The sequence below is a fragment of the Zingiber officinale genome, chromosome 11B (genome assembly GCF_018446385.1).
Source record: "Zingiber officinale cultivar Zhangliang chromosome 11B, Zo_v1.1, whole genome shotgun sequence".
NCBI lineage: Eukaryota > Viridiplantae > Streptophyta > Magnoliopsida > Zingiberales > Zingiberaceae > Zingiber > Zingiber officinale.
In genome coordinates this window covers 84,854,834-84,881,085 of record NC_056007.1, presented here as the reverse complement: position 1 = coordinate 84,881,085, position 26,252 = coordinate 84,854,834, and the positions used below count along the sequence as shown (strand labels likewise).

General features: G+C 37.9%; 4 protein-coding genes across 19 annotated transcripts; 3 read left to right on the top strand and 1 right to left on the bottom strand.

The window, feature by feature from the left end:
• Positions 1-616: 616 nt before the first annotated feature.
• Positions 617-1,360, top strand: LOC122034121 (dof zinc finger protein DOF4.5-like). Its single transcript, XM_042593247.1, has one exon. It carries the CDS (start codon positions 617-619, stop codon positions 1,358-1,360), a length of 744 nt encoding a protein of 247 aa, XP_042449181.1.
• Positions 1,361-4,324: 2,964 nt separating this feature from the next.
• On the bottom strand, positions 4,325-7,216 carry LOC122034420 (dof zinc finger protein DOF3.5-like). Of its 4 annotated transcripts, none has more exons than XM_042593668.1 (4): positions 7,071-7,216; positions 6,800-6,974; positions 6,295-6,719; positions 4,325-6,007 (listed from the first exon to the last, which is right to left on the bottom strand). In XM_042593668.1, exons 3-4 carry the CDS (start codon positions 6,367-6,369, stop codon positions 4,964-4,966), a joined length of 1,119 nt encoding a protein of 372 aa, XP_042449602.1. In that variant the 5' UTR covers positions 6,370-6,719; positions 6,800-6,974; positions 7,071-7,216; the 3' UTR covers positions 4,325-4,963. The 4 variants fall into 4 exon arrangements, with proteins under 4 accessions (XP_042449602.1, XP_042449603.1, XP_042449600.1 ...); XM_042593669.1 differs by having other exon boundaries at positions 6,839-6,974; XM_042593666.1 differs by having other exon boundaries at positions 6,295-6,974.
• Positions 7,217-13,111: 5,895 nt separating this feature from the next.
• LOC122033672 (serine/threonine-protein kinase PRP4 homolog) lies at positions 13,112-22,067 on the top strand. 13 transcript variants are annotated; one of them, XR_006126618.1, is made up of 6 exons: positions 13,114-13,353; positions 14,506-15,646; positions 16,572-16,799; positions 18,743-18,995; positions 19,178-19,333; positions 21,710-22,067. XR_006126618.1 is itself a non-coding variant. In XM_042592778.1 (5 exons), the coding sequence occupies exons 1-4, from the start codon at positions 13,209-13,211 to the stop codon at positions 16,769-16,771; spliced, it is 1,407 nt and encodes a 468-aa protein (XP_042448712.1). In that variant the 5' UTR covers positions 13,113-13,208; the 3' UTR covers positions 16,772-16,799; positions 18,743-18,879. The 13 variants fall into 13 exon arrangements, 11 of the variants coding, with proteins under 11 accessions (XP_042448704.1, XP_042448712.1, XP_042448702.1 ...); XM_042592778.1 differs by lacking the exons at positions 19,178-19,333; positions 21,710-22,067 and having other exon boundaries at positions 13,113-13,353; positions 16,572-16,678; positions 16,758-16,799; positions 18,743-18,879; XR_006126617.1 differs by lacking the exon at positions 21,710-22,067 and having other exon boundaries at positions 19,178-19,457.
• Positions 22,068-22,109: 42 nt separating this feature from the next.
• LOC122034120 lies at positions 22,110-22,412 on the top strand. The gene has a single exon (XM_042593246.1). It carries the CDS (start codon positions 22,110-22,112, stop codon positions 22,410-22,412), a length of 303 nt encoding a protein of 100 aa, XP_042449180.1.
• Positions 22,413-26,252: the final 3,840 nt, after the last annotated feature.

The following is a 26,252-nucleotide window of genomic DNA, read 5'->3' as shown; positions in this document are numbered from 1 at the left end:
CTCAACCCGTTCACGCGCACCTCCATCCCCTTCCCCTTCACAGTCCCCTTCTCTTTCTTCTATATATCTACATCTTACTGGCTTTTGTCCCTTTTCAACCATTATTAGCATTACTGATCAAGCCAAGCCCTGAGGCTGAGGGGGACTCCGACCCAATCCACAACAATACCACAACTGCTTCCCTTATCACCTTTAATTCCTAACAGCTTCATGCATGCATGCCTTCCTCCTGACCTTTTCCTCTCATCCCAAACTTTTTCCCCCTTCTTCCTCCTCCTCCCTCTCTTCTCTTGCTTATTACTCATCTACTGATTATCAATTCATCCTTGTAAATTAATTTTCAAATGCACGCATAGAGAGAATATATTGATATCTAAGAAGAGATTTGCTGGTTTATTCATCCACGTGCGAATCAAATTCCCGATATAGTTTTTGAGTATGAGGCTTCGTGCAGTGAATCGCGTTCCAAGCTCGGTGATTTAGTGGCGCGTTGAATATTAATCTCCCCTCTCAAACCTATCCATTCATATCTGCATTAATTGGATCCTGTTCCGGTCTTCCTCTACAAGTAGTCGAACAAATCTCCATTCTTTTTCCAGAGCATCGAAATCGATCGATGGAGGAGCAGCAGCAGCAGAAGCGGCAGCGGTCGCATCAGGCGGCGGCGGCGGCGGCGCCACCTCCGCGTGTGCCGTGCGCGAGGTGCGCGTCCGACGACACCAAATTCTGCTACTACAACAACTACAACACCTCGCAGCCGAGGTACTACTGCCGGACCTGCAAGCGCCACTGGACGCACGGTGGCACCCTCCGCAATGTCCCCGAGGGAGGCAGCAGCTCCAAGAAGAACCCCCGAAGGAACAGAAAGCTCTCTCCGTCGCCTTCTTCTCCGGCCGCAGTGTTCAAACTTTCCGGACAACCGCAGATGCTGCATGCTGCTCCGGCAATAGCCGCGGCGGCCGGCGTGGTTGGTGCTCCCCTGCCTACGCCGGTGCCATTCTTCTACAACGGTGGTAGCGGAGGGAGTGCTGCTGGCCTCGCCGGAGACGATCTCTCTGCTTTTCAAATTCCTGGCGGCATCCTCCCGGGGGAATTCCCCCGGGCACCGATGCCGGCGGCGCCAGGGCTCAACTCCTTGGGCGGGATCAGCCTCCAGCGGTTGGTGCAACAACCCCGGTTGTCCCTAACGATGCAGCACCAAAACTTGCTCTTGTTCCAACAACTACAACAGCAGCAGCAGCAGCAAGGCAACGCAACAACTCCTGCTGCTACAGCAGATCGACACCAGATCAGACATCAATCAAACAACAACATGGTCTTCAACATGGCAAGCTCCATTCCCCAACCTCCGCCTCCATAACTCATGCAGTAGACTTGATCATGTGTTTCTCAATAGGTTCATCACCTAATTAAAGCCTAATCCAATGGAGTCCTTGAATCCTTTTGTTGTTCTATGGACAGAAATAGTCAGTCGATCAGAGATATAGAGAGAGAGGAAAAACTTCTTGTCATGTTTTTATAAATTATATAGATCCCAAAATAATCTGCTGCTTCTTGTCATAGATATTGCAGGCGTTGATGATTTCTTTCCTGCTGTTGTTGTGGTCACATGGATTTGGAACCTGCTGGAGAAGTTTTCAGTTTTTCTTCTCCTCTCTGAGATCGCAGAACTTTTGTCAGTTAATTAATTGACTTGGTGCTCGAGCTATTCCACCAAACTATTTGATTCTTGGATGAAACTATTTTACAGATTGATTTGAGCATTTTTCTAATCCTGAATCTGAATGATCGATCGCTCTTCTTGTTACTTTAATATAATTGCAATTAGTGTTGGATTAGGTGGGCGAATGAGTGGTTAGTGATGCATTATTCTGACATGCTACTTGAAGACTACAGCTCGACCAACATTACTTGCAGCAGAAGGATATCTTTGTCGGGGATTATGATTATATATATATATGTGCTTATGCTTTTCTTATTTAAAGTGTGGTTATCTTCTCGGTGGACATTACGTACGTTTCCATGCTTTTCTTATTTAAAACAATGTTTCTGATCACCTAGAAAAAAATAATATAACTGAAACCCATAGCCCACTCAGAATTCATTATTACTGAATTGAATTGAGCTACATACAAAGTACATTGAAGCCTTTGATAACAAGGCAGGCACCAATACTGATCCTAACTATTTACTAATCAATGTGTATCTTTTTTTGTTTTTCTTTGTGATATTATGGATTTATAAGATTAATTATGAATGGTTGTAATTCAAGTGGGATTGAAGTGGCAGATCTCCTGTAGTGCATGCATATGCTGCTATGTGCAAAGCTGCCCATGGTATCTTTTCCCATGCAACAGTGGCCTGCGTTGCAATCATATCGCATGCAGCTGATGCACCATCCACTGGCGATACAAAATGGCAGGTGCCACTAAAGCTGCTCCAATATCTCTGTGTTTCATGCTCCAAATAATGAAGAAAAAAAATAACAAAATCAAGAAGAAGAAGAAGGGAAAAAAACAGAAGCTTCCTTTAATTTAGAAAAGTTTTTCTTTTGCAGTTCACATATTGTTCTAGCATCTGAAACTGTTTCAGATTAAAGAAATAAAGAAGTCTTTTATTTCACTAGGATAAAGGAGCTAGAACTGTCATGAGAAAATTGGGAAACTAGTCTTGAGATGCCAGAACCAATAATTGTTCGGTTTAGTTCTAAATTATAATTAAGTTTGAAAAACTTTATGCCAAGGTGTGAGAAATTTAAATTCATATAATGATATGCTAGAAGCCATTTCAGTTTGTTATTTGAATGCTAGAAATTTAAATTCATATAATGATAATTTAAATATTTAATTTATTCATTCAAGTTGAAAGGAACAAAAGATCACTGATTATTGAAGCAAACAACCATAGTTTATGGAATGGATCAACATGTTGAGTAGATCACTCTTAAGTGCCACATATAAAAAATATATATACTAGGGATGAGAATAACAACATATAAATGTAGAATTATTAGAAACAATAAAATAAAAGGAATAATAACATCTAAGACTAGCAATCAATTGTATCCTCCATCAATGATAAATTAAAAGGGGGAAAAAAAGTTGAGCTGCAACAAGGGCCTTCCCTTGACCAAAAAAAAGTTGAATTGTATATACAATCCAAAGAAAACATATATTTTATAGATAAAATAATTAAAATGATTAGTGAAAGTTACAAAGAACATTTAATTGATTTGAATGTTTTTTACATAAATGACTTAATAATAATCTAATCTTTCCTTGACTAGATAATATATTTGAGGAGATGGGGAACAAAGTGTATGAGAGTCTTTTGCTACTTTTCAAAGAAAACTATTTAAAAAGAGATAGCCTAAGCTTCAATAACCAGAAAACAGTAGAAGAAAAATGTCATTGAGGAACAACTGAGGGTTTTAAATTCATGCCAAAAGCTTAGCTAACAAGGAAAAACGTTATGTGTCCTATCCACACACACACATATATATTGTCTATATGTATCATTCAGTCAAGTCTATCATAAAAAAGCACATTAGGTAGTGTTCATTCCTAGAATCTTTTGTGCATTTTGAGGACATCTATTCTTTAGAGTTAAACAACAAGAACAACAAAAACTGATGGCAAATTGACTTTAAAAAAAAAAAGAAACTGAAGAAAATTGCATGACACAGTACTAATGAATCAACCTTTTGCTTTTCATTTGTCTTCAGTCATGAAATACCACAGCATAAAAGTCTGGAACACCACTCTTTAATTATTTCAAGTTTACCTTAGCGCTCACACACACACTCACAAATCAAAGAAGAAAAAAACCTAGTCAACTCAAAATTTTGGATTAATTATATTTCTCAATTCTTATCCTACATACATTTGCTTTTGCATTAAGAAAACATGGTCAAGGAGAGAGAGAAAGAGAGTACTATTGTAGTCAAAACCAACCTGCATAGTTCCAATTACTAAGTTACGTGAGGAAAAAGTATCTATCTTTTTGTTTGGCTCATTAGAGATTGGAACTCTTCTAAGCTACCTTAAGACCATAAAGAGTTTTCCATGAATAATTAAAGACAAACAAACGCTGAAGAAAAGTTGATACACATGTCTGCCATTTTTACTATCACCTTCTGCATGGAGGAGACACAAGCCATGCCGGCCCAGTGCTTTAATTTTTCGGTTTCCCTCCTAACTATTCAACTGAGAGAAATGAGACAAACTGATGAAAAGGCAGTGAATTAAAGCAACTAAATTATATTGCAATCTTCAAGCAAGAATTCTCCACACACCGCATGAAATTGAAGGCACTTGAATGGCTATGAACAACAATGTAATAATCTTGAGAGCAAAGCAAACAAGTTCATTAATGTATCAATTAATACAGTACAGAAAAGAAAAATATGAACAAAAACAAGGAAACACTACTAGTCCCACACCAACTCGAGGAAAATTATACCAAGTCCTTAATTCCTGCAAGCACTTCAAAGAAATGAAAGTGAAAAAACAAATAATATCATTTGTTAAATGGCATGTCTCTTCAGCAGATCAACTATTATTAGATATTGATATGAACTGATGAAGAATTTTAAAACCAACCACACCAGTAGATCATAATCCCTGCTATATATATACATACATGCAATTAAGAACTGCAGCTGATCATCTTCTTATTAAATTTCCAGCAGTGAGATTGTCGATGTTCTTCTGGGGGCAAATTAAACCAGTCTTGTTTGGTGCCACGATGATTTAAAAACACAAGGGGCTTGATGATGAGACCTTAATTTCCTTGCGAACCGTCAGGATCTATCCGATCCGAGTATACTTGTTAATTCCTCTGGCTATTGGGAGTAGATCGATCGATGCAATGCAAGCCAGTAATTATCTTAATTTATGAAAACTGAAGAAGATGAAGAAGCCAATGATCTTACTTTAAGTTGAGGGATGATGCTAACAAGGAATTAGATAAGAGGAGCAATGGAGGAACTGCAGTTTGTGTTGAAATCCGACCAACTAATGCCGCCGCCGGCAGCAGCGGTGGTTGAATTCCAGTACATGGAAACTGAAGGTGTCGGAAGGAAGTTATCCAGGGGATTGACATGGGAGGGGGCAATGGAGTTCTGCCAATTCTGCGAGAAGCTGTTGCCAGTCATCATATTGTTGCTCTGCGACGATTCTAGTTTGACTTCCTTCATCATCCCGTTGATGCCTCCGTTGGTCAGTGCGGAGGCCTCCAATTGATCAGCACTCGTGTCGAATGGGAGCAAAGACTGGTCGAATTGATCCTCTAATTGCTTCATCGGATGCTTGATGCTCGACGGAAAGAGTGATGGAGAGGGAAGCATAGAGGGCCCAATCAGTAGATTGTCGTCGCTCAGGATGGAATTCACCGGCGGCAGGTGCTGAAAGCCGAGATCTTGGTTGGAGGAGAGCACTCCGAGGCCGAGATGCGGCAGCAGATCATAGGACGGGTCGGCGAGGCCGTCAAAGACTAGCGGCAACGAGGCAGCGGAGGCCATCTGCTGCAGGGCGTGGTGCGCGTAGAGCGCGGCGGCGGCAGCCCCTGGTCTCCCAGCGTCCGCCGGAAGAGAATTAGTATGAATTATTCGATGACGATCCGGCGGCGGGCTTATAAGAGGGCGAGAGGGGTTTCCGACGGCAGCGGCGGCGGGTTTCTTGACGACGCGTTTGTTTTTCCGGCACCCGCCACCGACAGGGACGTTGCGGAGGGTGCCGCCGCGGGTCCAGTAGCGCTTGCAGGCTTTGCAGAAGTGCCGAGGCTGCGCGAGGCTGTAGTTGTTGTAGTAGCAGAACTTGGTGTTGGCGGAGTCGCACCGGGGGCACCGCAGCGCCTCGACCTTCGCCATCGCCGGCGACGCCTTCTCCACCATCGACTGATCCCTTACCTTATTATTATTATTATAGTGCGTGTCAGAGCTGAGGGTGGCGGTAGCGGTTGTACCTTTGTAGTTGTTTGCTGGAGCAACAAGGAGTGCGTCTTTCATCTGCACAGAAATTGAAATCGAGGAAATCAAGGGAGGCGCAGAAGAGAGAGATAGAGATAGAGAGAGAGAGGGGGGGATGGATCAGGGATACTGTTAGGGTTGAGAAGGTGAATGATGAGAATGGAAGCAGGGGGAGGTTCCGTGACAAGAGCTAGCCAACAAAACAAGCACGCAGAATTATTGACTGATGTGACAGAGACAGCGATGGACTGAGAGAGAAAGAACAGGGCTCATCTGCCACATCATGTGGCTTATTGGTGCAAAAAACAGTACCAAACCTAATCTACCTGTGGCCACTTCTTCCCTGGAGAAGAAGGAGAAGACGAACACATGCTCAACCTCTCTCCTCCGTCCCTCCCCATCCTCCCTCTGCCCTTCTCCAGACCCTTCCTCTGCCACCGCAGTACAGTTGGAGCAGTAGGAAGGGAAGGAAATGGAGCGTATAAGTAGTGGGAAAAGGTAGCAGAGAGAGGGGAGGAATCCCGAGGAGAAGTAGCAGAAATTGGAGTCAGCGAGAGAGAAAGGAGAAGAATCGTTGCCACTACTGCGCACCTGCCTGCAACTGCATACCGCTCCTTCTTCTCCTTCTTCTCCACCTCCTGCTGTTGCTGCTGCTGCTTCTTCTTCTTGAATTCACTTTTTTCCTTTAACTTTGGCTTTGAAATTTTGTCCTTTGCGTAATCGATTCACAGATGGCCAAGCAGCTAGCTAGCTGTTCGAATTAACGGGATGGAATTGTTCATTTTTTTGATGAAAAAAATGAATGGGGAGAAGGAAAGCGACAAGACGGACGGATGATGTGGGGTTAATGGGACTGGTAGGCGAGACCACCATGAGAGATGCACGGAGATGTATATCTCTGGCTGCCATTGCTGCCATCAGGACCAGGCGTGCTGCTGCTTTAAGAGGACAGGAGACGGGTTCACCATGTGGGCAGCTCACATCTCCATCTCCCTCTCCCTCTACACTGCTAATTAATTAATTAATTAATCAATCGATTGTGAATTGCGAGAAAAAAAGAAAGAAAGAACGAAAGAGATAGATAACGAAAAGGCAGCATCACGTTATTGTGGGATGAGGAGTAGCAAATATAATTCAAACCCCAAAGCGATTCTCTAGTCTCCCGAGAAATCTCTTCGCCATCCTCACCGATTATTCTCTCCTCTGACAACAAACTAGTGCATATATTATTTATACACATTAAACAAATCACTCCTTCTTTGTATATTCCTTCAGTCCTTTCGTTAATTAGTTCACAATACATTCATTTATATATAAAAAAAATAATGAATTAAAAAACTGAAGGGCAAGGATTTTGGTCAAAGGAAGCATGGCCCACCACCGACCAGAGATTCGCACTGGATGTGGAACTGCCGACGCATTGCCTGCAACATGGAAAGACGACAAAAACATGAACATACTACGTAGAATACGCCCCATTGGCGTGTGCAGGAATATTGCTTGTTCGGTGTGGGAATTAAAGAATACAATTAATTCTAATTATAAGATTAATCAACGATCAAGATCTCAGTCACAGTATTTATTCCATTCCATTCAATTCAATTCAATTCTTCCATATTATTTTTGCTGAATAAGCATGTTTGATTGAGAGTGTAAGTATATCTGAAGCTTAATATAATATTATGGCTTAACATGAGGCGCACCGATGTATGTCAAAATATAGTTAATTAATTAAGTTAAGAACTGCATAATCATAGTACATCGTTCTCGATATACGTACACATATAAATATAGCAGACAGCTACAAGGCTGTTCATCAGCAAATTATGCTCTAGGCAGGACAATTAATGTCCAATCAAATCAATGCAGCCCACCATTAATTAATTGCTCGCTCAACCAACCAAATCAAATTATTTCACAACACATCCCGAGAAGACAACCTAGATATTCTTTAAAGAGACTTATTCGGAACTTGTACCACCCTAACGTCTCGCGAGTGTGACACTAGCTAGTTACATAGGAATTGGGAAAGTTTAATATCTATCTACTTAGGTGCCCTAATATTGATAAATTTTTATTGTTATAGTCGAGTAACAGCAAGTAGTTAAATGAAAAGTATGCCTAAGTGCTAACAATATCTCTCAGGAACGATAGAAGCTCTCTCAGTCCGCTCAAGGACGTTAATTTGAAAAAGCTAGGAAATGCCAACTTTGATAGTACAGTGCAGCCCATTTATTGGTCATTAAAGTGAGTGATATTAGACATACCTTTACACCTAGTGTTATCTTCTAGTTGGATTCCTCTCCCTCATTGTGAATTATTGTGCATTCATATTTAATTAAAAAAGGATATTCTTTGAAGTAAATTGAGTTTTTTTTTTTTTTGAAATAATGACCTTTAAACTCATTTCATGTCACCTCTTTGCTAACACTAGACACCAACCATCATTGCACCTCTTTGAGCACATTAAACTGAATTAATCAGTTAACCTTCCAATTTGGCATAAACTCGGTGTCTTAGATCAGGGATGGCAGATGGAGGACCAAAGGGACCTCAAACAATAGCAGTCATCAGTAGAATAGTAGTCATCATTCCATGTTGTGTATATATTAATTATTAGGCTGTGCATTGACAGATAGCTCAATGGATTCTTCTTACTTCTTCCTTGGCTCATGTCATTATTCCAGGTATAGTATCATGCCCTATTTATATAGCAAAGCCAATCCATTGCATTGGGCCCATGGAATGTCGGGGGCTCATCAACTTCTCATTAGATATACTTGATTAACTTCTTAGTAATTATATGTTTATACATCATTGAGATGTTTAAGATGCGTGAAACTGAAGGAACAACTTTAACTGCAAAAAGTTAAATAATTAAGTTAATTTTGTTTATTTAATGTCTAATAAGCTCATGAATGATTAGACATAATTCTTAAACCAACTTGCATATACAATTTTATATTGTTCAGTATTAATTAAGACGTGAGAGCTCCCCCCAAAAAAATGTTCATTTTAAGCCCAAAGATCAACTATGCTAATCAAAGTCCATTCACTTATATTTATGCCATGGGAGACATGGTGAATTAGTGGCATGATTATCTCCCTATAAGAAAATGAGTCTTTCTCTACAATGATCCCATCACTGATCCAACAACATGAAGCTTGACTGTAGCAAGAGAGTTTGCATGGAATACAGACTAACACGCCTGACACAATATTCCAGTCCAGTTTGGTAAAACTCACCCAAAATTTTGTTTTTATTATTTTTTTAAAGTTGCTACTAAACTAATTAACCCAGCTAAGACTAAGAACTAGCTAGCTAGCTAGCTGCCCTTCAAATACGTTGTTGGGATCAGGGATAAGGGCAATGGCATGCCATGCCTGGAATTGGGGGAAAGGAACTTTTGATTCTTTCTGCTGTGGGATGTGTCTGCTCTGCTGCCGTCTGCGTACACTTCAATTAGGTCGAGAGGGACGGCATTTAGATTACAATCTAGAAATAAATAAGGAATTGTACACGATTGGGATGGGCTGATGATGTTCACGGCATACTCTCGCAGTCGCTGTGCTGTGTGTGGCTCCACTGAGATCTCCCGTTTGATCCTCTCTCACCAGCTTTTTAACTTGTAGGTCTTGTCGGCCTCTGCTTCCATCCAACGGATTTGCATTGCAGCTAGCGACGAAGATAGCAATACAAATATTCCATTCAAAATCTTCTTCAGTATAAATAAATAAATAAATAAATATTCTTGGATGAGTTTTAGTTGATTATTGACTATTCAATGAAATACAGAGCTTGTTCGATGTGACCGTCTAAATCTGGATGGTACATTAGAATAAGTGGGATAATTGATAGTCCACCAAATCCTGCAGGGTAAATTAATAGCAATTAATCACAAGAATTTGGACCTTTTTTTAAAAAAGTATTTCAGGTATTCAACCCACACCTAGCTACACTCTACCTCGATCGTGGGAAATGAATTTTAATGATGGCTGCTATGGCTAGCGTTTACTATCGGTCGACTTCGAGGTCAGGAGACAATCTCACTGTGCACCACTTCCCCAAGTAGGACACCACCTGACTTGCCATCTCCGAGCTTAATTGTTTAGTTACCTGTTGATAATGAAAGTGAATTGCTTGGTGCAGAACCACTGGCGACGTTGGTGTACGATCTCACAGACAAATTGCTTGATGGTGTCCTTGATGATGATATCAAACATAGCAATTAATCCTTTGAAGAAGTGATGCTGGAAGTGTAACTGAGCAGCACTGCTCAGCTCTCCCACTGTCCAGGTCCCCCGTATCGAAGAGCTTGTATATGTGATGGTGAAACTCAACAACAGGGGCACTGATGGCACCTAACTCATTATGCGAGGTCAAGCAACAGAGGTGGAGAAGAGGGCACGACCAATGGAAGTGAAAGCCTGTTGACAAAGATAAGCTTGGATTCCCTAAGGCAGAACAGGATGGAGCTTGAATTTGCGCATTATGGATAAATGTAAAGATTTTTTTTGTCAATTAATCCAAGATAGCAAGATTAATTAATCTCCAGATGATGTAGATCGAACAACTGATCTCATATTCTACCATGTCAATGCCACATAAACAAAGAACAATGGTTGGATGAAAGTTCATAAATTTGACATTTAAACTTAAATGTTGCAATGGATTTGATTTTTTTTTTTAACGTTTCATTAGAGATAAAAATCCATTCAAAGGTTATGTTGGGTTCCCATATTCTGAAACGATTTGAGTTCGCTGCTATTCATAAACATTGTGTGTATAGGAACGAACTATAGATGAAGCAGCATACACTGATGCAATTTTTTTTTTACCTCATTGAAGCTGTGTCCGTCCTTGAGATGCTGTTCGGTCAGTTGGTGATTGGCGATCAAAGAGAGTACCGGATAAGATGGAATCAAACATGTCCCTTTTTTATAGAAAAAAATTAGCTTTTATTATAGTAAAATAGTAATTATGTTCATCTCTCGTATCCGTCCTAACTTATGTGAAATAAGATAAATTATGATATCATTATAGCCAATTGTTAAATGACTAAAAAACGAAGGGTTTTTTTTTCTCTCTAAGTACATATGCCTATAAAAAATTAACCCTTGTTCTATTATAAAAATAAACAAATTTAGCCTTTACATCCATAAGCCTGTTGTCTACTGATTTGGAAGAATTAACATATTCAAAGTCCATGATGGCATCAGGTGTCCGCAGTAAGAAAAAAAAAAAATAGTTCGGTGTATGAAGTTCCCGTCATGTGGGGTCTCGAGAAAATATTCATTATACATAATTTTATTCTACTTTTTACAAGAGATTATTTTCAGGATTCAAACTCATCCTTCATATCACCTCTTCAAGATCAAACTCCAACATCATAGAGTTAGAGCCTTACCTGTGTTCTATGAGAGAAGATTTTTTGGTCTACTTTTTGTAGATAAGAGGATGGTCCATAATATAATTATGGTCAAATCATGATCGTGCTCATCCAGATTATAATTTGGATTGGGATGGGCTACCGGAGGGTGCCGTCGGCAATAGGTGGCTGGGCTACCGAGCGCCTATCGGAGGGCGACCTCCAGGCTGCCTCCGATCGCCCATCCCTACCCAAATTATAATCTGGGTAGGAAGATGAACCTAAGGAGAGATCACAATCGATTACGGTCGGATCATGGATCCGATCGCAATTACATTGTCGACCATCCCTTGATCCACAAAAAGTGAACCAGAGGATCATGGCTAGTGTTCGATGGGATCTAAAATAAATAATAAATAATAAACCCTTTTATTACATTTAATAACTATGAAGTTCAATTTACAAATAACGAATACATTAAATACATAAATAAATCAGAAATAATATATTACATTCATACGTAAGATGATTAGAAGGTGTCACATGGTTAAAAAGGTTAATAGTCATGTTGAGGGGTGATGGTCAAAGTCAACAGAAAGCTGCTCTCCGACTCTACAATACTACTCTTTGTCGTCTCCACTCCATGTTGAAGAGAGGTATTGAAAAAAATATGTTTTCACTAATTAAGAATAGTGATACAAGATGTATTTATATACATCATAAAGAGTTAACGATAAGGAAACATATACAAAATAAGGAAACATATACAAAGATATCCTAATATTTATGCACCATATATTTCAAGATATCCATATATTTCAAGATATCCTAATAATTACAAGATATTCATATATTCTAAGATATCCATAATAGATCCTCTCAAGATGGTGGGCTCGTAGCGACACCAATTTTAGAACAAAGAAGATGAAGTCGAGCACTAGGAAGTGGATTCGTCAACGCATCAGCTAACTGATCAAACGACGTGACATGAGAGACACAAACTTTACCACTATGGACCAGTTCATGAACAAAATGATAATCCAAAGCAATGTGTTTCATGCGTGAGTGAAACACTGGATTTACACAGAGATACGTAGCTCCAATGTTATTGCAATAGATAGAGGCTGTAGAGGCCCAATTCATTAAGAAGAGATCAAACCCATTATAATTTTACAGCAGTAGAGATAATGCCACAATATTCAGCCTCAGTAGACAACCAAACAACAGTGGGGAGTTTGACGAACTGTATAGCACCAAATGAATGGGGGAAAAAAATAACCCAAACTTGGATCATAACAGTCAGATTTCCCTTTAATTCAATTCAGATTCTACTGGGAGTGGGACCAAAACAAATGTGGCTTGAATCAGGTTCAAAACTAAGGTTGAAATTGCAATCTTCAAAAAATGCCTCTAAAAGAGGGAGGAGTCAAACACCACAGTTCTCTCCATCACTAATTGAGGACCCGAAACTAGCAGCACATGGAGACATATAATAATGGAAATGTTTTGACCGGATTTCCTAATAGAGGATTGCAGGAATTAACCAACCCCAAATAGTCGAGATAAATAGGCTTGATGATTATTGGAGTATTGACAGGAATTAAAAGAATGACCATTGAAATTCGGCTGTCATAAACTCGACCCAACCCAAATCACATATCCAATCCGACCCAACCCAACCTGATCCGTATACATTGAGTTTGCGGCCCTTTAACGCATCGCGCATGAGCTAGCGAACGCCCAAATTAATGGCACACTTAAAAGATCCTGTCACTCTCCGTGTTCGGTAATCCATACGATTCCGACCAGCGATCTCCTAGATGGAATAGTGGTGGCCGTTAGATGTTAGGTGACCTAAAGTTCTATAGGCGATGGTGGTGACTGGATCGCCAATGATGTTAATTTTACACCGTTCCGCTCTCCCTCTTGTGAAGCAGCGGCTTTTGGCATTCGGAGTCGAGGTATTTGGAAAAATCCTCAAAGCAATCTCAACCACCCTCGGACGATCGATCAAGGGTACCATTTCTCTGTGTTTCGTAGGGAACTTTCATGGCATTTTCCCCCATTTTTGAACCTTTCCAGGAGCTTGTGATTTGGTTTCACCATTATAGGCATCAGAGGTGTCCCTTTGATCCTTTTATTATTTGTAATTTTGGTTTTCTGATTGTGCGATTTCCTTGAGTCGGTTTATTTGTTTCATCAGTAGCTTTGATTCCCTGCTGATTAGGGCGAGGTACATTCTATTGCGTTTTCGGCAAATGGCTTAGCTCGTCTTATCGTGTAGTGGTTGGTTTTACTTGTTATTTTGGATGGCCAGTTTAATATCGGCTTCAGGTACGTCATTGGAGTGCATCTTTTGCTCAATAGTTCCATCCGATCTACGATTCGATTCAATTTTAGTGCGACGGCCGAGGAGAGCATTTCCCTAGTTTTTTTCAGAAAAGTGGGAAAATTTTGTTATATATCTGTAATGTATGGCGTGTTGATGCTCGTTATGGTTGAACTGCTTCATTTTGTTATGGTTGATGTTCTTACTATTTGAATGGCCAGATGTTGATGAATGCTAACCTTTGTATTAATCTTATGTTGAAAGTATGTTTCTGAAGTTTGACTCAATTTATTGCAGTGAGCCAAACTAAGAGCCATGGTTTTATAAGAGCTTTAGACATTTGTATGTTTCGTTTTGGGTTTAAATTCTCTTTCTTGCTTTGGAAAGCTAGACTCTCTAATTAGTGGGGCTTTCCATTCATATATTAGAAAGATGGTAAGGTCTGGTTTCATGAGTTTGTAGTCCAGTCTAATAAATGTGGAATCCTACTTGTTTGCTTGTGGACATTGGTTTGTCATATGAAACACATCCATACTTCTTAAACACATGCTTTATTTTGTCTATATTTTTGTAGTTTTTGTCTTCTTTGGTATTCAAGATTCTCTACAGTATTTATTCTTTTGAACCCCAACTGCTCTCTTTCTTAACTTCTATATCTTGTTGCTTTCTTATGATGGTTATTCAAAATTATTAAGGATGACTGGTGTTCACATTCATGCAGTATATCTTAATTGGAAGCATTATGTTCAAGTGTATACTGAAACCTAAAGGCAATCGTATAATCTTTTTTAAAATTTTTATGTTAGTTAAATAATTGTGTAACTCATTCATCTTCTCAGTACACTTAACAGGAAGGATGGATGTGGATTCTCTTGATGTTGAGAATGGGACCTCATTCAAGTCAGAGTTGGATGATAACTCATATGGAAATAAGGATGAACAGAAGGAAAAAAGTTTAAAAGAAGCCAAGGAGGAAGAAGAGATGCAAGATTTTGCAGATCAGGAGAAGCTTAGATCAGCTGCACTTCCTGTTGCTGTTGTTAGTGAAGGATTGCAATCACCAACCACCATACCAAGCTCTGGAATTTCATTGTCGCTCATAGACAAAAATGAAGAGACAGGTCAGCATTTGCCATTTGAGTCTGATAACCATTCACAGGTTAAGTCCGATTCTAATGATAATGTTGAAAAGAGTAGTCATAGCTTTGAGGAACCAGCCTCAAATGTTGGGCATCAGGAATGCCATGATGAGGAACAAGGAACTAGTGGTAACAATCTTTCTGGTGATCTTCACGGTGTTAGTGCTGATCAAATAGTGAAAAATGAAAGGCCATTAGTAGACTCATCTCTTTTGTCTATTGAGAATGATTTCAACTCTCAATCTGAAAAGTCTGAGTTTGATAATGATGTAAACAAAGGTGGAAATGTTAGTCACAATATGGAAGAGAGGGAAGATGATCATATAGTTGGTGTTGCAAATTTGGATGACAGAGAACCTCTTAAAGATAGTTTTGTGGAGCAATCTTTGCCAACTGATAGAAGTCCAAAACCACCTACATTGGAGAGAGAATTATCTGTTCATACAGAAAAATCTCCTGACCCCAACCATTCAGCAGCAGGAGAGCAGCTACTGAATGGGATCAGTGAGGAAAAATTAGCCCGTTCGCCCAAACATACACCTCTTGAAAAGCATTCTGTGAAACGAAAGAGAGATTCTCAAGAGAGTTTGTCTCCTCCAAGTATTAAATCTCCTCGAGGCAGGGCAACACATAAAGAAACTCATCACAGAGATTCTTCTCTGAGAAAAAAGGCATCAGCTTCACCTCGAAGCCGGGAATCTCCACGGAGGAAAGAGAGATCAACATCTCGATCACCTGTAAGGCGGAAAGATACTTCTGGATCTGGACATAAAAGAGATCGCCGTGGTAGATCTCGGTCCAGATCTCCCTATGCAAGGGATCAGCATAGAAGGTCTCCAAGGTGAACTTGGTTTTAAATTTTAGTTGAAGCGTTTGTATAAATGCCTATTCCTTGTAGAAGTACCGTACTAGAGCAGTAAATTATGGAGTGGCAAAACTATGAGGAAACAATTTTTATCATCATTTAAATGTGGTACAATTGACATACCCCAACTTATACTGGTCAAACTGGACAAACTGGCATTTAAAATCGTTGTTCTTCATCCATCTTTGATGGTTGTTTTTTCCCCATAATCTTTTTGAACTTTATTTTGTGCTAGGTCATCATTGGACTTGATGCATCATAGTAAAAGGCTTATTCATCATCATTATCTTGCCGTATTTGTATCATCCATTTAGGGTTGGTTACACAACTCCTATACTTCTATTGAGCTATATGCAAGCAATATCACTAGTAATATTTGTATTAAGTAATTAATTTTGTTTTGCATTCACTAATGTTGCATTTGATTGGTCTTTACCCTCCTTCACTCTAATAGTAAATTCAATTCTTCGAAATATAGAATCTATTGGATATCTTTGAACGTGTAATTGCCATCTCAAACTATAACAATTTTATCCTCTATTAGAGCTATACCTATTTGCTCTCCAAAAATATTATTATTATTATTATTATTTTTACTTTATCCTTTATAGTAATTCCAAATGTCCATTTCAGCATTCTCATCTTTATTGTGTTAATTTTTTTTATTTGTTATTTCTTAGCACCATAACACTTCGACCTATAAAGTATGGCAGGTTATACCATAGTTATTTAAAATGTCCTTTTAGTTTAAAGGGGGCATGATGCTGACACAAGAAATTTAGAAGCTTCTCAACATTTTGAGAATTCATTATTATTCATATTACATTTTCATAAATGCCCTTGTAGTGTTGAATTGTTGTTATAGGTTTGTTTCTTACTAATTAGTTTAGTCCTTATTAAGTAGGAGAAGGCATTCTCCAAGGTACAGATCTCCACCAAGTTATCATTCTCGTCATCGGTCATCTAGAAGGCCATGGTCACCACCAACTAACCGCAACACTGGAGTGGGTAAGCCTGGGCGGAATTTGTTTGTTGCTGGTTTTAGCTATGTTACCACTGAAAGAGATTTGGAGAAGAAATTTTCTAGGTTTGGACGTGTAACAGATGTTCGCATTGTTCGTGATAACAGGTAAATTTTATTATTCAATCACCTCTTTATCTATAATTGCTCACCATCATAGTATTGGTTGTGCAGTTATTCTATTGTGCTAATGGATCGCATGAACTGGCTCAATTTGGCCCACTTATTATATATCCATATTTTCAACTTTATCAGTGAATTTTATCTAAATCTCAAATATTTAATATTTGATCATGTAAAGCATCGTGATTTTAATATCTGATCATGTATAGCATCATGATTTTAATATCTGATCATGTTTAGCATCACAATTTATCTTTATGTTGTAATCAAGAAAGATTACATTCTATTTGGAGGATGAGTAATATGGGCTGCCTTATCAAATTAATGTTATGTAGTTCATTACTAGAGAATGTTTGATGTCACGATGTTTCCAATTTCGTACTAGGAAGTTCACTTTTTTTCTGGTGATAATGAAACATGCAAGTCAGCTACTGTTGTTTTCCATATAGTTAATTTACTGTTTCTCTATTGTAGAATTTATGATTGAATTTAATGCCATTACCTTGATATTTTCTATTTTGAGATGACCTACTTATATGGCTACTGCTTCAGTTTCTCTCGAAAAGAATGATACAACTTACATTATTGGCTTATAAATATTGACTTGACCCCTTTCCCTATCAAGAATAATTATATCTAATGATTTGTCGGTTCGAAAGTTGGATACTTGATGCCAACTAAAAAAAAAATTCTATCCAATGAGATTCCAATGCTACCCTGATCTAGTTATTTACTTGACTGTCAATAACTACTGAATTCCTTCTTTATACCCACATTAAACTGTCTGCCAGGAATTCTATATCTACAATTAATTACAGAATAATAGCAGATCTAGCATTTGTCATCAAATGTCCAAAAGTTAATCTTCTTTTTGATGTGGATGCCAGGTATTATTTTGTTTTGTGATCCCCATTGTGTTGTTCTCCTCCATTGCTTGGAATAGCTTCCTTTCCTAATTGCTTGCTTCTCAAACTTTTTAGTTGTCATACACTTGTGATTGCAAACATTCTCTTCTGAATACTATCATCTTTTTTGTTCAGACAACTTTTAATGGCTGAACTTTCACCTAAAGATTCAGTTAATTTATTGATCATCAATGTTGCTAGAGGTGAAGGGGTTTCAAAGTTTCATTTCAGACTTGGAGAATCATACTGTGTAAACAAATCAATGTATTGCTGCCAGATGATTAGGAACCCAGACTACATGTTTCACTTTTAATGGTTTATAAACTCAAATTCTATCAGTCACTTGAATCCTTTTTTATGTTGGAAGGAAATGAATAGGATAGAAATAGAATAAAGATCCATTGTTACTTGGAAGGACGAGGATAAGAGGAACCTTATTCCTTCAAATTCTCCATTTTATGTTGCCCCAAAACAACAGAACTAGATGAAGGCAGCTTGCCTCTGATAAATACACCAAATTAAGTGGCATAATTTCCTTTTGGTTTATCCAAGTAAATAAGAATGGTTGAAGTGGTTGGAAGAAAGGTAATATAATTCTGTTTCTCATTTACATCACTTCCTTGCTCTCCTACTTCTCTCCTCCAACTAGATACAATTCTGGTTTAGTACATTGCCAGAAGAACCTACATGCAACTAGTTGATAAATTGCTTAGTCCCAATGACCATATTAATTAAATTCTCATTGTCCCTTTTTTCTTTTATTCAATGGACTGTTTATCTACTAAATCGTATCAATTCTTATATTCTAAATGAAATTAGGTTATTTGTTTTGATTCGATTTCTGTTTATAAATTTTTACCTTAGGTTGTACTTTTACCAGAATTTTTCTTCAATTCTTTTTTCACTACTAAATTTAAATTCCAATTTTGTTTTCATTATCACATTACTACCTTTTGCACTTGATCTCTTTTCCTGCTTTTTTACTCCACATTTCTGCTTTAAAGTTTATATCTAAATGTATAGATCAGGGGATTCTCGTGGCTTTGGGTTTTTATCCTTAGAAAGGGATGAAGATGCTGATGCTGCGATACGTGCTCTTGATCAATCTGAGTGGAATGGGAGGATTGTCCTGGTGGAGAAGTCTAAAACTGGGGCTCGCTGAATGATTTCTTTGCATTACTACCATAGTCAAGAATGATAGAAGAGCCTTCAGTTTTGCCAGCTTATTTTGGACCAGTATTGGTTCCAACCATAATGGCACTGATCATGCTACGCGGCAAGTATTACTTTGTAACAAACTCTTTGATCATGTAGTATGTCTATGTTTTCAACTTGGCATAGAATGTTTATTTTCTTCATGGAATTGTTGTGAACAAACATTTAGGGTGTATACAACTTCAACTATATGTAATTTGAATTTTCAATTAAATAATTGCTGCACATGGAATATTCTTTCAGGGTTTAATGATCATTCATCGGATAGAAACCATAGGTGTGCCTTCACTTTCTGGAAAAAAGTTCAACTTTCAAAGTACCACCTATTGCAAACGTCTGAGGCCTGAACCTACTATTTCGAAGATTATTTCTCTCGTCTTTTGCTATTTTCTGACACGGGTAGCCTTTTAATGCAGTAACACTTTTGTTATCACATGATTTATTAAGTCATTTTAGAACTACATACATGTAGTTTCTTTTGCTGAATATGTTTAAAATAATATGAAGCATTGTTTGTGCTTAATGAATATTGTGTTCTGGTTTACACATTTAGTCAATTTATTCCATAACGTTATCCACATGAAAATCTTGTTTATAACCTTTTGGTTTTATATCTTGATATTGAAATCATACAGTGCAATTTTATCTTAAGTTTGTAACAGTGGAGAATTTCTGACATATCCATTCTTTTGCTCATTTTATTTGGCTATGAATTGAACCATATCTTAGTCAAGTGCCTTTACTGCCTGAATACATATGTATTAGTCATATACAAAGTACCAACTACACCTTCGAGTTGCTATACCAATCGAATTTGATGGCTTGTCCTGATATCAGAATGAGAATGTGGATCTAGTTGGAGAAATGAATGAGCATGATGAATGCTTTTGGGAGTACTGACTGCCCCATAAGCATTTGATTAGTTTGTCGTCCATAGTTCTCAATTGATTCGTGGGGACACAGCTATCTTGCACAAGTGCAGGTCTTAGTAATCTGGAAACTAGTACATGATCAACATATGATTTCTGAAGTTTTTTTCATTCCGTGTATTTAGTTTAAGAGGCATCACTAGGCATTTAATGTACTGAACTATTGACATGTCAGGGTACCCAAGGGAATTTTCAAAACGTGTCTGTTACATTTCTAATTACCGCTGCTTCTTTTAAGATGATTCTAGTCTGGAGGCTTTAATTTGGTTTGCAATTGTTTATTGGCATATTGAGTCATAGTTGTTTCATTGCCCTTTCATAGATTGTCTGGAGTTTTCTTTAAGCCTTGAGGCAAGATCATGATTAGCTTAAACAGAACAGAATTATCTATCAGATTAGCAACTGGCTTGTTGTGTTTAATATTGTTCTTTGTCAATCAATGCTAATTTCTTGTTGTAATTTAAGCGCACACTTAAGATCATCAAACTAAGTTTTTGTTTCATTGTCCTAATTTCTTTGATCTGATTAACATTATAAGAACCTACTTGTGTGTTTAGGAATGATGTCACCGAAAGTGTTTCATACAACTGGTGTTTAGGTAGTTGTCCCAACGGAGCAGTTAATTTCAAATGCTGTTAAAAATATCACATATTATTTGATTTAGTGTTTGTTAGAAGTATCCTCAGGAACATTTGCTGAGAAATGGTTTCAATTTCGTGCATTCTAGCAGCTATAGCCGAGTGCATCTTCCCCTGTTAAGACTCGTAACAAGCAATATTTTATATGTTGTGGTTTTTAAGTTTTGACAAGGGTACTGGTACGTTCTTTTGTAGAAATTACCTTACAATTGATACCTTGAAAGAATTTCCTTAGCCCCTTAGAAGTGGATTATAATCTTTCTATGATTATGATTTTTTAAGCGTCTACAGCTGAAGTTAAAGCTGTGGTCCTTTTATTGATGGATGCCGCTGCGCTTAATTTAGATGTACGTCATGCTTGACGTGATATGTTGGATCAACTGAATAAATTAATTTCATGGATTTGTCTGAGGCTCATAGATGTTTTAAGCTTATTCCCGTCGACTAGTTCTACTTCTGTAGGCTCACTTGTGGCATTTGGAAAATCTGTGATTGCATTTTTATACTTTTTGATCGAGTTAATTCAGGTATGGACGGCAAAGGTAAGCACCTATGCTAGTATGCGTTCTTTTTGATTGAGTAATGCAACACGCATAGTCCATACGATGTCTGATTTCCTTGGTTTATCAGCTGCAGCAACAACTGTGTATATCTATGCTACAGATCAGTGCAACGCTTTACTGCGATTAAGAAATTGCACTTTTGGGATAAATTTTACAAAATATTATGTGATCAAATAAAAATCGAGTCTGTTTAATTTTAAGCTGTTGTTTGCCAATTTTTTTAAAAAATAAAAAAGATAAAATACGGAGCGTTGCTGGCACTATTAATTATAATTTAGGGTTTTAATTCTAATTAGGATAAAGATATTTAAAATCGAATATCTGGTCCTACTCAGCATCACTCGATCTTAATCGAGATGACAATTATTCTATGGGATTGGTTTGGCATTATCTTCATTATTTTAAGATGATAAATATTAAACCCGTGCAGTAATTGGCTGAAGTGTCGATTTCAGTCCTTTCAGAGTGTGACGGTTAAAATACAGGATACTGTCATGTCATGAGGATTGAGGTCGAAATGTATATCTTAGCATGCTTCTTTTATGTCTTAATTATTTGTACTCATAATTAATAGTCATTTATAATTTCTTTCTTTCTTATTCTTATTGAGAAGAGATGAATGAATTTTTTTTTTTTTTTTGCCAGACGAAGCGACGATTTCACCTACCAATAACACTCAGATACTCCAGAATCTACGATCCCTCGAGCCGTTTCGCAAAACAAGCTACCAGATTCCTTCCCGCGACCGAATTCACACCGTGACGGTCTCTCCCCCAGCCAAATCACGCTCCTATCCTGACCTGGCGCACGTAATGCCGACACGCGTGACTCCGACGACCAGGTCGTCGGTCTGATCCTTCCCTTTCTGGAGCAGTTTTGGGTCTGTTCCAATGGCGCCGCCGCCCGCCCTCTCTTATCTTCTCCTCCCCCTGCCATTTCTTCGCCTATAAATTCACCTCTCTTGTTTTTTCCCATCGTTCTTATCCCTTCAATTACTACTTCTTCAATTCAATCCGATAAGACAACGAAAAGAAAGCGAAGGGAGATGGGCAATTGCATCCGTTTGCAGAAGCCGCTGACATGGGTCGACGAAGATGACGACGACTGGGGATTGGAGGAGCTCAAGCTCTCAAGAAAGCACCAAGAGCAGGCGCCAACAACCGATACGGAGGAGAAGACGAAGGCCGCCGTGAAGTCGACGGAGATCAAGATCAAGATCAGCAAGAAGCAACTGGAAGAGTTGCTGCGGCAGGCCGACGCCGAGGGCTTGCCGCTGCTGCAAGTTCTCTCTGCCTTCGTCGAGCCCGAGAGTCATTGGAGGCCGAAGCTACAGACCATACCGGAGTAGCCATGCCATGTATCATGACGTCATGTGTTGTGAATATATATATATGTTTAGGTTTTTTATTAAAAAACAGAGATGAATGAATGAATGCTTGATTTGTTCTGTTCGTTCTTAATTTCTTTCTTTTTATTTTATTATTATTTTTTTGTGTGTTACCTGATCGATCTCTTTTCTCTAGAGGCGTTGATTATCCTTCGGAAACAAACATTGAACTTCGGCAATTCGTGCTTAACTTTACTAAATGTCCTATCAACTTGTCACATATTTTCTAAAATGTCTTTATCAACTTCACCTTATCCATTTTCAGTCAATTAATAGTTGATGAATACTTTCAAGTACTTTTAAAGCCTTTACTAACATCAGATACTTTTAACTTAAATTTGACTATATTACTTTAGTTAATTGTATATTATCTCATTTAACTATTAATTTAAAATTTTGTTTAATTACTAATTAATTTAAAATCATTAAACATTTTAAAACAATACTGATTCTAGAGGTTTTAATTCATGTTAAATCAGCATTATTATCCTTGTAATATTTTTTCTAAGTTAATCTATTTTTTTAATTTAATTTTGAACTTTATGCAATCATAATGCTTGACGGTTATTCATCGATTTGAATACTACTTTTTGCACATGTATTTGATGGCTAATAATCGACTGAATTGAATCTAGTGAATTGTTAGTTGTGTAGTAACAAGTTAAACAAAAATGGATTAGATAAAAAAAATACATTAAAAAAATAAGTATGATAAATTTTAAAGTAGAATATACTTTAAATTTATAGATATCCAAATGCACTTTGCATCTTAGGCAAATAGCTGTTAAATCTTTAATTTCAAGTAGAATCCTATACGTTTGACCCTTATCTCAATAGTTCTTTAAGGAGACATTTGCTCTGTTCTGGAAAAAGCTTGTTGGCTATAACTTCAAAGTTATGTATTCATGTCCGATGGATTGGTGGTCTTAATCTAACAAAGTCAGTTCAATGATGAGTCCACAACTCAAATTAGTAGAATTCGATATGACAATGTGGACTTTGCTTCATTTATACTTTGACAGGCCTTTTCGATTATCAAGGAACTCTTTCGGATAATAGTTATATCCTTTTTAGTATTATCATTATCAATTTAATCTCGTCGGTAACCTTTCAGATATTGACACCCTTTTGAATAAGCTTATCTTTACAAATAAGAATATATATGTCGATGTGAAAGCAAAACGTTTTCTCTCTTCATTAAGATGATATTACTTGGCTAAGTGTTTATAGTTTATCAGTAATCACCTCTTTAAATATAATAATGTACTTCTCGAAATAGGAGCACTCTAAATTTTGAGTCCTAGTGAACTTTCAAAATCTTGGAACTTTTAATAGAGGAGAAAGAATCGCTCAAAAGAAGATTTAGTTGAATTAAGTTGAGTGAGTTGAGGAGAAGTTAGCTTAAAGGATTACTCCTAATATTGAAAGATTTTTTCTAAGAGATGAAAAGATATTACTTCCTTTTATAAGGATGAAGGACTCCAATAATGACTGATTTTTTCGATGGAGCAAAAGTTGTTATTGATCACCTCAAGTGGCCCAATATTGACCCCACGACAAGATACATGTAGGTAATGTAGAAATTGAGAAGAGGAAAAGGTTGTTGTCTTGATAAATCCAAAAAAATTGATGAGAAATAAAGAGTACAAAGTCTTATATAGGCAGATTAAGAAATCCTAAATCCTAGACTGTAAAGGTAAAAGATTAAATTGTCATAAAGGCTATAACAAATAATTTTAATAAATATATACAATCTAACATCCCCTTAAACTCATGATTCTACAACTAGAAGCATTGAGAGTTTGTCAGACAAAAAATGAAAACGCTAAGCAGAATGAGCCTTGGTAAACATATCAACTATCTACAACGAGAAATGAACAAAAGACAGTGTGATAGTGTCAAACTGTTGATGATGATGAGTGAGATGATAATCAATCTCAATATGCTTTGTTTTTTGATAAAAAAAACTATATTGTGCGTAATCTGAATGACACTCTGATTATCACAATGTAGAGCAATAGGTTGTTGAAGAAAAATTCACATATCTGCAAGCAATCAATGTAGCCAAACAATCTTACAAGTGGTGGTAGTTATGACACGATACTCAGCTTCTATGGAAGATTTGGAAATAACTTTTTACTTCTTACTCTTCCGAGAGATAAGAGAATCTCCAAAAAAAAATGCTGAAGCCGGTGGTCGACTTATGATCCGTAGGGTCGCCTGCCCAATCAACATCAGAGTATGCACACAACTCTAATAAGGAAGTAGAAGGAAATAAGAGACTCTGAAACTGAGTTCCCCAAAGATACCAGAGAATGCGAAGAATAATAGCCTAATGAAGTATGATCGGTACAGTGATAAACTAACTAGCCATATATACAATATGCGCAATATCAGGACAAGTCACAGTAAGATAAACCAAGCTTTCCACAACTGTATGTTATAGGTTAGTATTTGACAAAGGATAACCATATGATGGAGAGTACTGAACATTTGTCTCAAGAGGAGTATCAACTACCTTGTTGTCAGTGAGATGTGCACGCTCAAATAGATTAGCTATGTACTTTGACTAAGATAAGAGATAACCTTTTGGCGAAGAGATAATCTTAATCCCTAAAAAATAGTGTAGTGAACCCAGGTCTTTCGTAGCAAAATAATGAGCTAATTCAAACTTCAAAGACTCAATTCTATCAAAATCATTACTAGTAATTATCATGTCATCTACATATAAAGACAAAAGTATATACGACCTGCATACGTACACTTGACAAATAAAGACGAATCATGATTACTAGGATGAAAATCAAACGAGGTAATCACTATAGAGAACTTCGCAAATCAAGAATGTGGTGCTTGTTTGAGTCGATAAAGAGCTTTGAAAAGCTTGCAAACTTCACCAGATTGGTGAGCAACTTCAAGAAGAGGCACTATATGTTGGATCGAGATGCACGTGAGAGGGGGGGGGGTGAATCACGTGGTTTTCAAAACTTTTTTATTTTCGGTTTTGAAATCAAAGAATACACAGCGGAAAAAATAAAAAAATAAAAAGTAAGTAAGAAGACAGATTCGATTTTACTTGGTTCGGAGCCTTCGGTGACTCCTACTCCAAAATCTAGGTCCCTTGGACCTTCCACTAATAGCCTCATCAGTAGCTACCGAAAGAGGGAATCGAATACAGAATGTATGAAAGGAAAGTATAACAATCCTACACTTTCCTTAGAAATAATAGCAAAGGAAATGACTGTAAATAAAGGTTACCCCACACTTGCAATTTCTAGGATCGAAGTCAGTGTTGGGTGAAGCAACTTCTCAGCAGAGTAGCAGAGTGTTGGAGCGTACACTAAGCAACAGGAATGATGAAAGATTGCTAATTTTTGTTCTCCTCTTCTTGTTGCTCGAACCAGCCTTTTGTAGGCTATTGGAGGCGCCTCTAATACCCATGGAGGTGCCTTCACCCCAAGGCTTATCCCTGAAGAAGCGGCTTCTTATCCACAATGAACCAACATTCTCATCCGGTTTAAGGCTCCTTCCATCCGTTCTAAGGTGTCTTCAACCTAAGCGCGAGGGCGCCTTTGGCGTCTTCAACCCAAGCGCGAGGGCACCTTCCTTTAGCTCTAGGACACCTCCAGCCCACGCGCGAGGGTGCCTCCAGCCAGCTTAGAGGCACTTTCAGCACTGTTCATCCAAGATGAATTTGTGCCATTCGATCCCTCAAATCCATGTTAGGTTAAAACAAATAGTAACTTACAAAACAGAGTTAGCATAATAAATATAGTATTAATTAGATCCTGTTTTCCAGAC